The sequence below is a fragment of the Haliotis rufescens genome, unplaced genomic scaffold (assembly GCF_023055435.1).
Source record: "Haliotis rufescens isolate VD_foot unplaced genomic scaffold, xgHalRufe1.0.p SCAF_13, whole genome shotgun sequence".
Lineage (NCBI taxonomy): Eukaryota > Metazoa > Mollusca > Gastropoda > Lepetellida > Haliotidae > Haliotis > Haliotis rufescens.
The window spans coordinates 11,116,442-11,133,881 of NW_025963813.1; the positions used below are offsets into that span (position 1 = coordinate 11,116,442).

General features: G+C 41.0%; 1 protein-coding gene and 1 long non-coding RNA gene across 8 annotated transcripts in view; one reads left to right on the forward strand and one right to left on the reverse strand.

Moving 5' to 3' along the window:
• Positions 1 to 17,440, forward strand: part of LOC124139082 (short transient receptor potential channel 3-like) — a 66,421-nt gene that overhangs the window by 28,520 nt on the left and 20,461 nt on the right. For 4 of the 7 annotated variants that reach the window (XM_046506085.2, XM_046506086.2, XM_048394179.1 and 1 more), the window contains exons 3-9: positions 2,762 to 2,929; positions 3,423 to 3,606; positions 8,444 to 8,710; positions 9,979 to 10,240; positions 12,232 to 12,463; positions 13,338 to 13,541; positions 16,525 to 16,545. In XM_046506085.2, coding sequence (XP_046362041.1) covers positions 2,762 to 2,929; positions 3,423 to 3,606; positions 8,444 to 8,710; positions 9,979 to 10,240; positions 12,232 to 12,463; positions 13,338 to 13,541; positions 16,525 to 16,545 — 1,338 coding nt within the window. The remainder of the gene's footprint in view (positions 1 to 2,761; positions 2,930 to 3,422; positions 3,607 to 8,443; positions 8,711 to 9,978; positions 10,241 to 12,231; positions 12,464 to 13,337; positions 13,542 to 16,524; positions 16,546 to 17,440) is intronic. The other 3 variants (XM_046506087.2, XM_046506088.2, XM_046506089.2) reach the window with 1 other exon arrangement.
• LOC124139083 lies at positions 285 to 4,858 on the reverse strand. Its single transcript, XR_006861732.2, has 3 exons — positions 4,728 to 4,858; positions 2,852 to 2,968; positions 285 to 1,251 (listed from the first exon to the last, which is right to left on the reverse strand). It is a non-coding gene; the product is annotated as an uncharacterized LOC124139083 (long non-coding RNA).

Sequence of the window (17,440 nt, forward strand, 5' to 3'; positions counted from 1 at the left end):
TCACTCACTCAAGGATCATGGTGGTTTCAATTTCAAATCCAGTTTTCTAGTGTATACTTTCTTTTACCTGGCAGCTTACCATTGTATAGATGTTGTAGTAAAATCAGGTCATGAAACTCCCAAAGATTTCAGCCAGACCACATGACTGGCTAGCTGAAATTCTTGCCAGCCCTGACCAAAACCTGCCTGCCCACTATAATCATATGTTTCTCAGGATAATTTAATTAAACTTTAAATCGAATTCATTGAACATGAAGTAATGCAAGAAAAGAAACAGCAAACACTTTTTAGGTCAGATTTGTATTTAATATCCTAGAATACATCATGTAAATATCCTTATTCCTAAATAGGGCCTAAATTTTAGGTTGTCTCAAAGCTAACGGGGTTTCTTTTTGGTTACATTTTATCATTCATCTTTACATGTGAATTAATGATTATCATCGGGAAATATTTAGAATATTTTCACATATGAAATATAACCCGACCGTCGGGCAGGGGGATTTGAAAATCTGGCGGCCCGAGTTGAAATCAACCCGTCTCGGACGGTCGGGCAGGCAGGTATTTCGAACGCTGGTAAAATGTAATATACTTCTACTCTTGTTGTTCCCATACTAAATCGTGAAGAAGTACCATGATAGAGAACAAAGGGTATTTATGATGCAGCCTAAATCCCTCGACGATACTGCAATAGCAAGGACACCCCTTTGCGTGTATCAAATTGTACATCATTCCTACTGACGGAAGATTCAGAGAGCAGGATCAGTTCAAAAATTAATTATGAATGGCGTCAGGAACATGTTCATTTGAGAGTAGTCTTCGTGGCTGATGGTGCAAAAAGGATCAATGGTGTATTGAAAGGTGTTTTTTAAGAATATTAATATTTTAGTTATTTTGTATTGTCGCCGATTATATTAAACGATTGTACACAGAGAGAAGACATGTCATCGCATGTTGCCAATACCTTCGGGTGAATTCCATATTATGATAACATCGAAAAATACCGACCGCGTGGTCCTGTTCACAGCGCACAAGTCACAGTCACAAATCAGGTGTCGTTAAGCAATGTTTGTTGCGGAGAGTAGTTGGATGGGTGACTGTGTTCGGGACCTTGATTTCTGGGTTGTTTCAATCCTGCCCCAAACTGAAACACGTGTTACATTGGTGTCTCCTCAGGAAAATGTCTTTGTTTGAAATATGCCTCTGTTCACCCAGAGCTTCACAGGCTGCTTGTGTTGTATACTCCCCAGGGAGCTGAGAATGAAAATCGAGTGCACACTGATAATATCATATTGACCAGGGTATTAATAAGATATGGCCTAAGTGTATATGCACAGGCAACGCACCGCAATTCATTGTGCAGCGACCCATAGGCGTACCAGAAAACCATAATCCTGAGTTCGAATCCAAGATTCGTCTGGATTATGTTTCTACATCATGCCGTGCGCCTGGGTGTCAGCGAAGTGACAACAACTTATACCTGCATCACTTCGGAATTCCCCCAACATCAAGCTGACACGCCGTGATATAACTGAGAAAATGTTCAAATCGGGGTTAAACCAAACTTAAGACTCTCGTTCTATTTCATTACTCTAGTATTCTCTAATTGTTATTACCTGATATGTAATCATAATGTACCTGATAAGAACATACAGGTAGGGGAGGGGTTAAGCCCATGGTTAAAATGATCGTCTTTGAAAGAAGAACGTTTCAATGTTGCAAATTTTAATCAGTTAGAATTATTGATAATGTTGGGTGATCCGACAATTGTTCTCTTACAGTACACTTTGTTGACAACTAACACGTTGTATCGATTGGGCCTGGTAACACGTTTCACGGTATTGATGGCTGGGTGCATGTTTACAAAAACATGAATAACTGCATAATGTATCATGGATTTTATGAAGATACGTTGCACACAAATGATAAAATAAAAAGAAATCTCACATTCACAGACTCTGTGTTCTATCGATCTCTCTCGCTCTTCCTCCCCCCCCCCCCCCCCCCCCCTCTCTCTCTCCCCATGTCTGCCTCGTCCTTTGTCTGTCTGTCTCTCTTCCTCTCTCTCTCTCTCTTTCTCTCCCTCCCTCCCCTCTCTCCGTATCTGCCTCGTCCTTTCTCTTTCTCCCTCTCTCTCTACCTTTGTCTTCCTCCCCCTCTCTCTCTCTCTCTCCATGTCTGCCTCGTCCTTTGTCTCTGTCTGTCTCTCTTCATCTCTCTCTCTCTCTCTCTCTCTCTCTCTCTCTCCCTCCCTCCCCTCTCTCCGTATCTGCCTCGTCCTTTTTCTCTTTCTCCCTCTCTCTCTACCTTTGTACACAAAGTTTTGACCTCTTGAAACCAAAAGAAAACACCATCCGGTCAACTCTGTATATACGCATAAAAGTTGGCAACTGTTGACAATTTGTTTGGTGCTGGCAAAAGAACAGATATAAATTAGATCATCCTCTTACGTTGACAAATACGTTCACATTGCATCAATTACACACAGTGCAAATTTACATTTACATTTCCACCTGCTCCAGACATGATGCAAATTTGCTCCTGGTGTAAATATACACACATGTGTAAACGCGTTCACACGACAAGTATACTCACGTATGTATTTCAACACACATATGTATAGAGGCGCATGTGAACGGGGTATAAGACCTGTATCACTCCGGGTTTTTGTTCCAACATCAAACTGACCTGCCGCGCTTTAAATGAAATTCTGTTCAAAACGGCGACAACCCCAACTCACTCACTGACTCACTCACTCTTTCAGTTTGTCGCCCACCCTCAGTGTCAGGCTCAGATAGCAGAGCTGTGGTACAGTGGGGTACCATTTCTACGATACCTCAACCGGTTTACCTACCTGATGCTGGCCATTCCAGTGGGCATCGTGCTAGTCCCCATCCTGTCCATCATCTACCTCATCGCACCATGGAGCAAGGTGGGTCTTGTCATTTCGTGGTGTATTATGGTTCATTTTCTGAGCAAAAAAACGGTTGGGATCATGAATATTTTTTGGAATATTTTTGTAGTGAAGACTGAGCATACGATTTCATAATTATATCCCAAAACATATTTATGGTCCCTAACTTTTTTTTTATCAAGCATTGTTTTTAAAATAGAGACGATTCATCTCGTCTTTTTTAAACAAGAAGGGGAAGATTTTTAAAAAGTATAAAATATAAATGTTTCAATATGTTCCCGAGTGTTTTCAGGAGACTAATTGACTTGCTTTTGCATGTGTTTGTGACGGGTGCCACGGATGAGGCAGGATACGCTCACCTTTTCACGAATACATGGAATCAACACTATTTGATAATGATTCAAAAACAAATGTTAATGGAAAGTTAGGATTCGTGCAATTTTTCAGAGATTTTTTATGATTCTGGAAATGTTTTTGTCGCTTGTATTTATTAAGATATAACATATTTCAGGTGACCGTCATCTTGGACACGCCCTTGATGAGGTTTCTCAGCTACACCTGTTCATACCTGTCCTTCTTGGTGTTTGTCATGGTAACCAAGTTGAAGCTGACCGAGGCATTCGACAGTTTTGCCTGTGACGAACAGCATCCCTATGTCTTTGCCATTATTACCATACTCCTTATGTGGATATTTGGTAAGTAGGATACTTATCTCATGGCTTACATGAATATTTACGTTACGCCGTGGTTAACATATACTCCTCAAAAGATATTAAAGAACACCCATGCCATGACAGATTAACTGTATGATATGAAAGAATAAAGCGAATGTTTTAACCACTAGGCTACCCCCCGCCCCGTCACGCTTAGAAACTAGGGATAAAGTGTTATTGTGAATTATTAAGGACACAGAACCTGTAAGATAACAGGATATGAGATGTTCCACACTACTGATATTTTAACTCGTCAGTGATGTTAGAAAAGCCGTATCATAATTTGCAAATCCAAACCAAAATTTCGGATATACTGGCACAAACATTCTTCCAACCAGGCTATCAGTGAATTTAGGAAAGTGGATATGTCTCGGCGCTTGTGCTTACACGACAATTGATAAATGCAAATCAATAATGTACATATAACATATAATCTTTACTGTCCTAACCATCTCAGCAGAAAGTTGTAACCATTTAATCGCACCTCTCCATGAAATCTTTTTATGTTAGTACCACTCTCTGATCGATCGCCACACAGGTTGCCAGTCAAGGTAGGCGTGTAGTAACAATTGATATAAGATTGATATCGCAACACCTGTACTACATATGGCCGATCACTCAATGGAAGCAACAATTATTCCCATATTGATTATATGTAACACCAATATATTTATCATATAATGGGTAGGTGGCTCTGCAGGATAAAGCCAACGGATACAAACGATATACGTTGTGGTCATATGCGGATAGAGATGCAAATATCAAAGGTCAAGGAGGGACTACTTTCACGGTCTACAAACAAACATGTTGTCACCCATGTCATTCGGCGATCGAGTCAGAATGAACCATCGGGAATCTGGAGAAACTACTGGGATAATTGCTATATACTGAAAATCAGTGTCTAACTGTGACGTAGCTGAGGCATTTTACGAGTTTGGTAACTTTGGAGACATAATTTGCGAAACAATTTTGCGAGGCCGAGGGCACTAGGCCCAGCCAAGCGGGATCAGTAGCCATGTCTGTGCTTGTAGACCTCTGCGGCTTGGGACCTTTTCCACAAATTAAAAAAGTTGGATTTGGACGACATATGTTTGAATTGTTACCTTGTTTCGTTTTGTCGCTGTGTGTACATCTGACTGCACTTCGTAACGTTATGCCAGGACAGACTGTCAACAAAGTCTAACCTTGGCCCACTCTCCTACCCAGAGTTCCATGCGGCCGGCAGCCAGCTAGCATAGTACCTCTGCCACAGGCCAGCGCCATGTGACGATTCGTCACATCTTTCACAGTCCATTCAAGATATTGCATATGCTTTTCATCCGTTTCATGTTTGACAAGTCTACACATTTTCATAAACAAATGTCAAAGAATGGTTAAGTTTCATTGAGAAAGTATGCAAATACGTAAAAATCTACTTGTTTTTACGTAGTTATCCTATGTTTACATTGGTTGTACGGCTCCACGTGCTGTCATCGAAGCCCAACGGAGAGCTAGAGACACGGTCACTTTGATGCATAAATATATATTGTCATGCAACTCACTGTCGCAGTTGTAGTAGCATATCTATATAGTTATGCAAAACAATATGTAAAGCGCCCCTAAATACTTGCATTAGTCCGTTCTATACTGATTTCTGAAAAAGCTTGTTTGTTTACAAACAAGAGAAAAGTCCGGTCACGTGATATGCAAATTAGCCTGTGGCAGTGGTGTTATGCTGAGTCACCACTGCGACGGAGTGTGCACTTGCCCCAGCCAAGCGGGATCAGTAGCCATGTCTGTGCTTGTAGACCTCTGCGGCTTGGGACCTTTTCCACAAATTAAAAAAGTTGGATTTGGACGACATATGTTTGAATTGTTACCTTGTTTCGTGTTGTCGCTGTGTGTACATCTGACTGCACTTCGTAACGTTATGCCAGGACAGACTGTCAAGAAAGTGCAACCTTGGGCGTGACGTCTCATAGACTAGGGTGAGAGTACCTTCCCTTTGACAAAGGGGAGTTACTCTAGCGGACAGACCGATGGATTGCCGCGAAAGGCAAGTAAAAGCAAATGAATTCGTTTTGGCAATTGTTGTACAATTTGCGTACATGTTGTTTCGCCACTGTATAAGATACATGTTTCGGTTGGAACAACATTGGCTACTGACATGGTCCTACTGACACATCACTTACCTTCTGACGTAATATATATTAATCCACACATTCCAGGAAAACTTGCAATGTTTCGGTTGTGAAAGAAGGAAAGCGATTTCCAAGCACAGAAATGAAGAGTGAATTATATGATAAAGAGGTTATCACGCGATTGTGTTTGGGGATGGTAAATATCATGTATTAGGAATATACATTATGTATGTAGCTCGCCAAGGCTCGCATAATACAAAGTTTATTACTAATATGGGATATTTACCACCCCCAAACACACTCGCGTGATAACCCCTCTCTCTCTCTCTCTTTCCGCATATATAGGCGCGTGTGTGTGGAATGACATCTAATTGTAAGAAAGGCACTGTCATTGACTGATTGAAACGCCCAGTTGGGAGTTTGTGTTAATGCCGTATGTTTCATACGCGACATTAGCTCCATTCAGGGCGACACGACCGTGTTCTACAAAGACTTAGCATATTGTATTTGAACAATTATTGTCTTTCAATAATATTGAGTCAAAGGTACCAAACAACTGTCGTGGGGATTTACACTGCCGAGCAGAGAAAGTATACAACCATGTACGCCATGGCTAAATGAATCATACAAAAAATGGTTATTTGATGGTGATGTATTTGATACGGGTATCATAGTTGTGTTTTTGGACTTTATCTTTGCAGTATTTCGGCCACTGTATTCAGCCTTGTAACGTTTTGATAACATTTGTAAAAAAAAACCAAATCCAGTTTTCAGGTAAATAGTTTCTTTTGCCCGATAGTTTATTTAAAAATGATTACGGGTACACAATAATTGGGTTACACCGGTATAATCGATACTCACTCGTATGAATGCAGTCATAATAAGCTTCGAATAATTGTAAGTTACAAATTACCCTCTCGATCCTCGTTAATTGTTCAGCATTAGATTAAGCACCTTATACATGTAACCATGGTAATCACTTTTAACTACTACATCATTTACGTAACATTTACGTTACTGGTGTGTTTGTTTTGTTTGTTTTTTTGTTTAACGCCGAACAGCAATATTCAAGCTATATGACGGCGGTGTGTAAATAATTGAGTCTGGACCAAGCAATCAAGTGATTGACATCATGAATATCGATCCGCGCAATGAGAATCGATGACATGCGAGCCTGACCACCCGATCCCGTTAGTTGAATCTTACGACAAGCATAGTCGCCTTTTACGGCAAGCATGGGTTGCTGAAGACCTATTCTACCTCGGATCTCCACGGGTATATTTATGTGATACCAATGCCATTATAGTGATGACATTCCAGATAGCACTGAATCAACTTGATTCAATATTTAGGAAACATGACATATTATATTACCTTGCAATTGTAACAGTCTTAATTAATGAAATTGTAAAACAAATATTTTGAAACAATTATGATACATTGTAATTGGATTTAATCCGTCCGAGTCGTTCACTGTAAAACCCAATATTTTTGAACTGATGTGAAATAATCACTGTTGACCGAACGAGTTGGAGCGTATCGACAACCAACCCAATGAAGCTGAGTGTGGCCATATTCCCCTCTGGTGCTCTTGTCTTTGTAAAAAAAGCACTACACAAACACTATTCCCCTTAAAACGTGTGCCGTTGTTTGCGTTCCGCGTAAACGTATCAAATATTAACCGCTCCCGTTAGTTGAGTCGGGGAACTGACTGTGCTGCGAGAAATAGGACCCTAGGGTTATAAAAAGTTAACTGTCATCAGTTATAGTGATATGATTGTATGACTCTCCATCGCAAAGCAGGTCTCCCGACAGCTTTAAATGACACGAAATATAAAGCTGGTTACATTAATCATTTCATTTATTCTCTTTAATGATCAAGATGAATCTATTTTCTGCAGCTAAACAACCATTTGTGTATTGTTTATATTGGAACTTAGTGACTACACTCAAGCAATGCATTGTCTAGGGGTAGCCGAGTGGTTTAAATGGTTCGCTCGTCACGCCTAGGGCCGGGTTTGCTTCCCGCACGGGATCAGTGTGTGAAGCCACTTTCTGATATCCCCGTGATATTGCGAATATCTCAAAATGCGGCGTAAAACCACATAATAACCGCGATAAACATGCCATTTTACATTACCGGATAAATGAATGTTTTCAGCACCATGCGTGACCACCCATGGCGATTTTATTTTACCCACCACTATGTATAGCAACTGTTCTGGATAAATTAATTATATTTTCTTCTATCTCGTATTTTCTAATTGCTCGAAAGATTTAGATCTTATGTGATAAACACTTGTTCTGCACAGAAAATATTTTCTTGAAAGATGACCTGATGGAGTCAAATCTAATATTTGATAAAAGTCCAAGATATGAATTTGTTTGAGAAAATGGCGGATTCTATATATAACTTCAGTTGTTTTTTCATTGATCAGCCTTGTTTTGATTCACATGTTGCGATAAGAAAAGGTTTCATGTGACAAATCGAATTAGAAGCTAGTTTTGGACGACCGATTTTAGAACAATGGTATAATGCTTCAAAAAGCAAAGTTATTGATAATAAAAAACATCTTTTGTTTAAAGTCGTGACTTAACTTTTTTTTTTAAATATGCTTACGTACGTAATAAATGTATTACATTTAAAAATGTCACAAATAGAAATAAAACATTTTTAACGGAATTGTTTTCTCAAACAGGTTTAATATGGGAGGAATGCAAACAGATCTGGTCCGCAGGCGCAAAGGACTACTTCCGGTCTCTCTGGAATGTTGTCGACTCGCTGATGTTGAGCATGCTGCTTGCATCCTTTGTGCTGGAGATCGTCACACCAATCAGATTGCGCCAGGTGATAAACGGCGACCGCGAAAACGGTTCGTCAGCCACGCCTCTCTGCACTCTCATCGCCGACGGGGACATGTCATTGGTTGAATTCTGTACCATTGGCAGAAAGGACAATGTATCAGGTGGTGTCCAAGTTTATGTTTATGTTTGTAATATTTGTTGTGAGTGAGTGAGTGAGTTGGGTTTAACGCCGCTTTTAACAGTATTCCAGTTACATCACGGCGTGTCGGTTTAATGTGGGAGGAAAGCCCGAAGTGATACAGGTCTCAGACGTTTACCACTTCGGTGAAACCCACGAGCACGGGTATGGTGCTGACAAACCTAGAAAGTTAATCGGGCCGAACCGGGATTCGAACCCACAGTCCTAGGTTTCTGGCGTGCCTAAGGGACGCGACCCTTCCCAGCGAATCGCGGCGCCTAAGACGACTCGGCCACTTGTTTAGTCATGACAGGCTTATGTTGGTGAAGGGTACGTTGGAGCATGGTCTATCCCTGATAGAACGAAATCGGATATGGCGACTACTCGACTGCAAAGATCCTAATTCTGATCCCCTTGGAGTGCTGATAAATATCATATATCAGGAGATTGATTTGTTGTTGTTGTTGTTGTTGTTGTTGTTTAACGCCGCACTCAGCAATATTCCAGCTATATGACGACGGTCTGTAAACAATCGAGTGATTGACATCATTATGGTTACGATGACATGTATCAACCAAGTCAGCGAGCCTGACCACCCGATCCCGTTAGTCGCCTCTTACGACAAGCATTGTCGCCCTTTACGGCAAGCATTGGTTGCTGAAGACCTATTCTACCCCGGATCTTCAGGGTATCAGGAGTTTGAAACAAATTTCAGTGACGGGTGACCCAGTCGTCTATGACACGTCAATTCACTGTGCAATATATGCTTGTAAAAAGCCTATGATCGTGGATTTAAATCGCTTATTCGCCCTGATTATGTTTCTTGGATTGTCAGCACAATATCCGTGATCGTAGGATTCACTTAAGCGTAAATGTCACAGACCTGCATCAGTTCAGGCTTAAACTGACACAGTGTCACCTTCAACCAAACTCATTCATAATGTTATCACTCAGCAACCAATGCTTGTAAGAGGCGACTAACGGGATCGGATGGTTAGGCCGGCGACTTGGTTGATGCATGTCATCGTCTTCCAATTGGGTAATTCGATGCTGACAATCACTGGACTTGGATCAGAATTGATTCTTTACAGACCGCCGTTTTAGTGCTGAGTGCGGGTTAAACAACAAACACAGCTAACAAAATCATTTAAAACAGCGTCTTTATTCACACAATTTTGTGTTACTAGACAATCAAGCGGGAGTCGGTGCCCTTGAAAAACAACAAATATAACGTCTTCCTGTTTGTTTCAGTGATATGGGAACCGGAGTGGATACCAGACCCGGAGTTACTGTCGGACATACTGTTCACATTCGGTACCATCCTCAGCATTGGTCGGTTCTCCTTCATCATGCCGGCCAATGAGGCCCTTGGTACCATGCTGGTGTCCTTCCATCGCACAATTAACGACCTGCTCAAATTGTGTGGAATGTTCATCTTGGTTCTCATAGCATTTGCCTCGGGGTTGTCAGCTCTCTACGCCCCTAGCAAGTGCAGAAATAGAAGCTTTGGGTCGTAAGTGTCACTTAATTAACTCGCCATATCAGAATTATTAATAATTTCAAGTGGTAACTGTAGAAAACCACGGCCATATTTGTTGAATTTGGACTTACGCACTCAACTCCCCACAGAGAACAATCCAAACTCAACAACAGGAACTATTTTCTATTCCGAAAATCAGAACGTTTGGCGGAAGAACTTTCTCCTATTCCGCAGCAATTCTAACAAACTCTCTTCCAGATAGTGTGAAATTGTCTCCTTCAATCCCTGCTCTTAAAGTCCATCTCAAAACCAACCTTTTAAACAATAACTATCAATGCTAATGCAAGAATTATTATTATTATTATTATTATTATTATTATTATTATTATTATTATTATTATATCAAGCAGAGAGCACTTAAAATCTTTCAAATATGGAGATAATATACACCCACGTTTGACAATATTTCATTTGTTAGGAATAAGCAGGCTCAATTAACCAACGAGACAGATTCCATTTGGCGTAAAAAGTAAAATACCGGTGAAAAATATATGAATAGATCACAGAAAATCAGTGATGACACCAGGTGTTCGCGTAAAGGAAAAGGAAGTACCGCTTTACCGGAAGCACTGCCACTCACACAATTTGCATAAAAAAAAGTATGTTTGTTGCCTGAAACAACACACAAGTACTTCTGAAGTCTTGCCATATGTTAGAGACGTTTCTATTTAACAATACCAACTATTTTACTTGTAATTGCAACGTACTATATGCCTTGTAAAGGACCTGATATGCATCCTTCGAGCGTTTTAAAGACACAGTATGCCTGTTCCGTTGTTTTCGCGTCCACGAGGGGGCGGTCGGGTAGTGTAGTGGTTAAAGCGTTAAGCCTAGGACCCAGGTACTATTCCCGACATGGGTACAGTGTGTGAAGCCCATTTCTGGTGTCCCCCGCCGTGATATTGCTGGAATATTGCTAAAAGCGGCGTAAAACCAAACTCACTAACTCGTGTCTACGACCTGTGTGAGTGTCATGCTTCAGGGAGTAATGAGTATATACTCGTTATCGGATTTGGTTTGTTTCCAGTTTCGAGTCTTAAAATTGTTGTCATTGGTTCCTTCAATTTCACTCGGCCGCACACTACGGAAGCCTTATAGGGCTATTTGGTTTTTTTATTTTTTTCGATAGTATCTTGAAATTTCAACTTAGTATCTTGTAATTTCAACTTAGTATCTTGAAATTTCAAGATAGTATCGAAAAAAAGTAAAAAAACAAATGGCCCTAAAAGGCTTCCGTAGCACACTATTCATGTGGCTTTATTTCACCACCTACACAATATTTGGACAGCGCTGAAGTAGTGATTTTGATATTTCATCTAAATAAAAGCGACAAAACCCTTTCCATATTCACAAGACGTGTCTTCTAAAAGTCCATTGAACGACTCTAAGTCGATCCCCGCAGGGATGCAAGGAAAGAATAGGCACCCAGTAACCTATGCTTGTCTTAGGTGGCGACTTATAGGATGGGTGGTCAGGTTAGGTGATCTAGTTGATAGTGTGTCATCGTACCTTTTCGGGGGGCGGTTGGGTAGCCTAGTGGTTAAAGCGTTCGCTCGTCACGCCGAAGACCCGGGTTCGATTCCCGACATGGGTATAGTGTGTGAAGCCCATTTCTGGTGTCACCCGCCGTGATATTGCTGGAATATTGCTAAAAGCGGCGTAAAACCATACTCACTCACTCACTCACTCATCTTTACGGCGTTGGTCGTTTCTCGTGATATCAGCCACTGGTCTGTCTGGCCCTGCCTCGATTATTTACAACCCGCCGTTATATAGCTCGAATATTCCCGGGTGCGTCATTAAACAACAAATAAACAAACAACCGAATAAACAGAACCAAGTTAAGTCACACACACCAGTTACAAGGGTGTTAAGTGAAATTAGCTGCCCGTGAATAAGTAGGTTTACGTTATTCCAGCAATAATTTGACCCCGAACGCTGTTTAAGATGCGTGTTTTATCTAGGTTTGAGGCAACGATTTCAACGCTGACATGGAGTATGTTCGGTATGGGAGATTCCTCGGCTCCAGCTACTGACGGACAAGGGCCTCTCGCCTCTCTCACCAATAACCCCCACAGGGACGCTGGGGTGACGACTATAGGCTACTACCTGTACGCCATCTATGTATTTGCCGCCATGATCGTACTGCTCAACCTCTTGATTGCTGTCATGTCCAACACGTTTGAAGAAGTCCAGGTAATTATTAATATTATTATTATTATTATTATTATTATTATTATTATTATTATTATTATTATTATTTACAAATTATTATTATTATTATTATTATTATTATTATTATTATTATTATTATTATTATTATTATTATTATTATTATATGCAAATTAAAATAAATAAGTGCAGCATAGAGGGTTTGGGTGATCAGTAGAAATAGTAGTAGTAGAAGTGAGTGAGTGAGTATGGTTTTACGCCGCTTTTAGCAATATTCCAGCAATATCACGGCGGGGGACACCAGAAATGGGCTTCACATATTGTACCCATGTCGGGAATCGAACCCGGATCTTCGGCGTAACGAGCAAACGCTTTAACCACTAGGCTACCCGACCGCCCCAGTAGTAGTAGTAGTAGTAGTAGTAGTAGTAGTAGTTGTAGTAGTAGTAGTAGTAGTAGAAGAAGAAGAGAGATAACATAAATAATATAAATATATCCATTTGTTTCACATTAAAAGCGACAAATTCATTTCCTTGATGATAAGAGATCTCTACTAAAAGCAGAGTCCATTTTACAATTCCGACCATATCATAATCATTGGTTAATGAGTCGCTATCAATTATGACACTTTTCATCAATCATGAAATGTTTTTATTGTTTGATTCTCGAAGTGCTTGCATATTAATCTAATGACACACTATTATATCGATCGGTACATGACCATACATGCACCGAACAGCCCACAATCAAACCTCATTAGAGTATAGGAGAACAAGCGCCAGAGAGGGAATTACCTATATTGTAAATGGTTTCTATTGCGTATAAACACAATGCGCAAGTCAACATGTAGATTACACAATCAGTGCCATAATGTTCACACATGCCTGGACTATTCCAGGGTGTGAGCGATGTGGAGTGGAAGTTTGCCCGGACCGAGCTGTGGTTGACTTTTATTGAACCCGGAAGTCCCGTCCCGCCGCCATTTAACGTCATTCCAAGCCCCAAAAGCATTGTAAACTGCTTCCGGTACTGCTTCTCCTCGTGTTCCTGCGAAAAGAAACCGGAACCGGAACCTAAGATATTTAAATATGCTGCTGTACAGGTAAGAACAGTGTTCCTGTGGGTGGGCCCCGGCCGGAAGTGGTCGTGACGTATCACTTCCTTCCTGTCAGAGTTGTGTATCACGGTACACTGCTGAATGAAGGACATTTATGACGTGGATTGCTGTAGTAGAAATGGAGTTCATGATTGACAGTTGTCTATTTTGCTGTATTTACTGTACTTCCTGTTTCTGGCTGTTTTAAGTCCCTTTACACTTACTCTGTTTGTGTTTTGTTCATTGCGGATATAGAATATCGGCTATTATGGAACCCCCCCCCCCCCCCCCCCCCCCCCATAATAAACTCCAGCATCATTGGTAAAATCTACTCTCTTATAAACTCCAGTCTGTATGGAAAAGCCAAGCCAAATAATAAACTAAAGCCTCATTGATAAATCTACCCTCTTTAAACTTCAGCTTGTGTAGAAATTATCAGCCCCTATAATAAATTCAAGCCTCATTGGTAAATGTACCTCTTTATTAACTTCAGCATGCATAGAAAACCCCAGGCCCTATTATAAACTCCAGCCTCATTGGTAAATGTACCTCTTTATTAACTTCAGCATGCATAGACAACCCCAGGCCCTATAATAAACTCCAGCCTCATTGGTAAATGTACCTCTTTATTAACTTCAGTATGCATAGACAACCCCAGCCCCTATTATAAACTCTAACCTCATTGGTAAAATCTACCCTCACCAACTCCAGCCTGTATGGAAAAGCCAAGTTCCATAATAAATTCAAGCCTCATTGGTAAATGTACCTCTTTATTAACTTCAGTATGCATAGAAAACCCCAGCCCCTATTATAAACTCTAAGCTCATTGGTAAAATCTACCCTCACCAACTCCAGCCTGTATGGAAAAGCCAAGTTCCATAATAAATTCAAGCCTCATTGGTAAATGTACCTCTTTATTAACTTCAGTATGCATAGAAAACCCCAGCCCCTATTATAAACTCTAACCTCATTGGTAAAATCTACCCTCACCAACTCCAGCCTGTATGGAAAAGCCAAGTTCCATAATAAATTCAAGCCTCATTGGTAAATGTACCTCTTTATTAACTTCAGTATGCATAGAAAACCCCAGGCCCTATAATAAACTCCAGCCTCATTGGTAAATGTACCTCTTTATTAACTTCAGCATGCATAGAAAACCCCAGGCCCTATAATAAACTCCAGCCTCGCTACCGCTACAAAAATATCCTTTGCGAAGCGGTAGCAATCACACAGATCTGATTTTAATGAGACTTGTTCCATGTGGAGGAACTTATTTTAACGTAAAGAATTTGATGTACGAAATAATTGTCTTGCTCTGTATTCAACTGATAGATCATGAGAACTATTTAATTTACAGGTGCATATTAGAAAGTTTGATCAGCCTTTATATGTCCGGCCCCAGTCAATGACCCATTCTAAACCTGTTTTTTTCCGAACTTTTTTGACAAGCCATTCTGTATAGATTTGTCTTCCCTTTTTAATTACCTTTGCTCTTTAAAGTCTGTGAAACATGTGTTTAAATACAGCATAAATAAGACACTGGCAATGATGAGCAATCACTTCTCAGTATTTCGTCAGTTTTGGTAAACATGTTTGAATACGATTAAGACTAAATAGAGAATATTACTCATGTGTCACTTTTGATCTCGCTTTATGCATGCTATCCACACAGCTTCTTGTAACGTCACCCATGTATATATATCGTGTACTCACTGCACTTGCATATGAAACGCATGTTACGCTTCACCTTGGTAAGCTTGGTTGTATTTTGATTACATCATTGTTGTCGTAATATTACGCACTAAACATATAGAATCTTATCACATTTTTTTATTTGCTCATCAAGACTAAGCCATGAGCTGTTGAAGACTTCTGTGTAAAAAAGTCCCAACGTCGTTAGTAACAGTCAGTGTGTGTGTGTGTGTGTGTGTGTGTGTGTGTGTGTGTGTGTGTGTGTGTGTGTGTGTGAGGGGGGGACAGAGGGCGCGAGAAAGAGCGAAAACGAGAGAGGAGAGAGAGCGCACGCGAGTGAGAGGGAGAACGAGAGAGTGAGGGGGAGAGGGAGAGAGAGAGCGCGCGCGAGAGAGAGAGAACGAGAGTGTGAGCGCGAGAGAGAGGGGGAAAACGAGAGAGAGAGGAGAGAGAGCGCACGCGAGTGAGAGGGAGAACGAGAGAGTGAGGGGGAAAACGAGAGAGAACGAGAGTGTGAGCGTGAGAGAGAGAGGGGGAGAGAGGGAGAACGAGAGAGTGAGGGAGAGAGCGCGCGAGAGTGAGTGAGAGGGGAGAGGGAGAACGAGAGTGGAAGTGAGTGAGCGAGAGAGATAGTGAGCGAGAGAGGCGTGAGAGAGAGCGCGCGAGAGAGAGGAGAACGAGAGAGTGAGTGAGAGAAAAGGGGAGAGAGTGAGTGAGAGAGAGGGGGAGAGTGAGTGAGAGAAGGGGAGAGAGTGAGTGAGAGAGGGGGAGAGGGAGTGAGCGCGAGTGAGAGAGAGGGGAGAGGGAGAGAGAGAGAGCATCACAGAGTGAAAGCGACAGAGTGAGTGGAAGAGAGAGAGAGTATGTGAGAGAGTATGAGTAAGGAAGAAAAAGATGAGCGAGCGAGATGAGCAGAGATAGGTCATGGCCCTGAGTGACACCATCACAAAGGAAGAATGAGGACATGACTGACAGGAAGAGGGAGCATTCTTTACTTCTCTAACTCCCAGTGTGTTGCTCTGTCTCTCCCAATGATCAGTTTCACATGTACCGACGAGAGTAAACCAGAATGACACATTCTTGGTGAGAAAGACCATGCCAAAGGGTGCTGCACATTGGTGCTGTCTTTGCTCAGCTGTGAAGTAGACTGGTTCATTTTTTCCCACAGTTCACGCGTTAATACATGTCATTAGGAGACACAGTAACCTGCAGACTGTAATTAGTCTTGATGAGTGTTAATTGCTTCTGTTACTGGTGCTGGCCGACAGTGGATATTATAAATGGCATATCATTTCAGGACTACCACTCATTTGACGAGGTACAGTACATTATGTTTTGGTAATGGGAATTAATTTTACTTGACAAATCACAAACCCCACTCCTGTCCCCATTTTAGGGAGGAGGTTTACCCACAAGTCTTTTGCTATGGATTGACGTATGTAGCGTATTAAATCACGTTGCGCACATGTCGGCCGTTGAGCCATTTGTATGGGTTGCTGGTTGCATATTTCCACGTCAAAGAAATATTTGTCAAATTTGTCAATATTACCACGTTATTTGTTTATTTTGTTCCCTGTTTGTGCCTCCATTGCTTATATTGTTTACACTTGTATTTTTTACCTTTCATATGGAAATATATTTAAACGGAGCTTTAAAAAACACAGTAAGAAACTCAGTCAATCTTGTAAACATCTTGGAGCACTGACATTATGCAAGACAAAAGCAGTATACAGTACCCACCTACTGAAGAAATAAGGAAGATTTCCCAAATGTAGATACATTATATATGCGTACGTGCACACGTTCCCCGATACACTCACTCACAACTGAAAGAGTGAGTGCGAAGTTGATTAATGGTAATTTTGTAAAAATGTTAATTTTCTTGTAAATACCCACTTTTGTACCAGTTTTGGTCACACACATACATTAGGAATTTGATACAATAAATCTCATGTACCATTGGGTCATTATCTGGTATATCACTGCCGGTTGTTAGGGCTTATCATGACATGCACTAATATACAATAATCGGTGGAAATTATGCTACGTGGTGTAACAATGTACAATATGACCACTAATTGTGTTTAATTCCCGCTGATCGTGATGGAAGTAAGTGCCTTCTATCAGTGTGTTAACCACATTCCCATGTCCTGGAGCGTGTCAGGGTCCACTGGTGAAGGGTTTGAATCCAAAATAGTTCCGATTAAGACCCT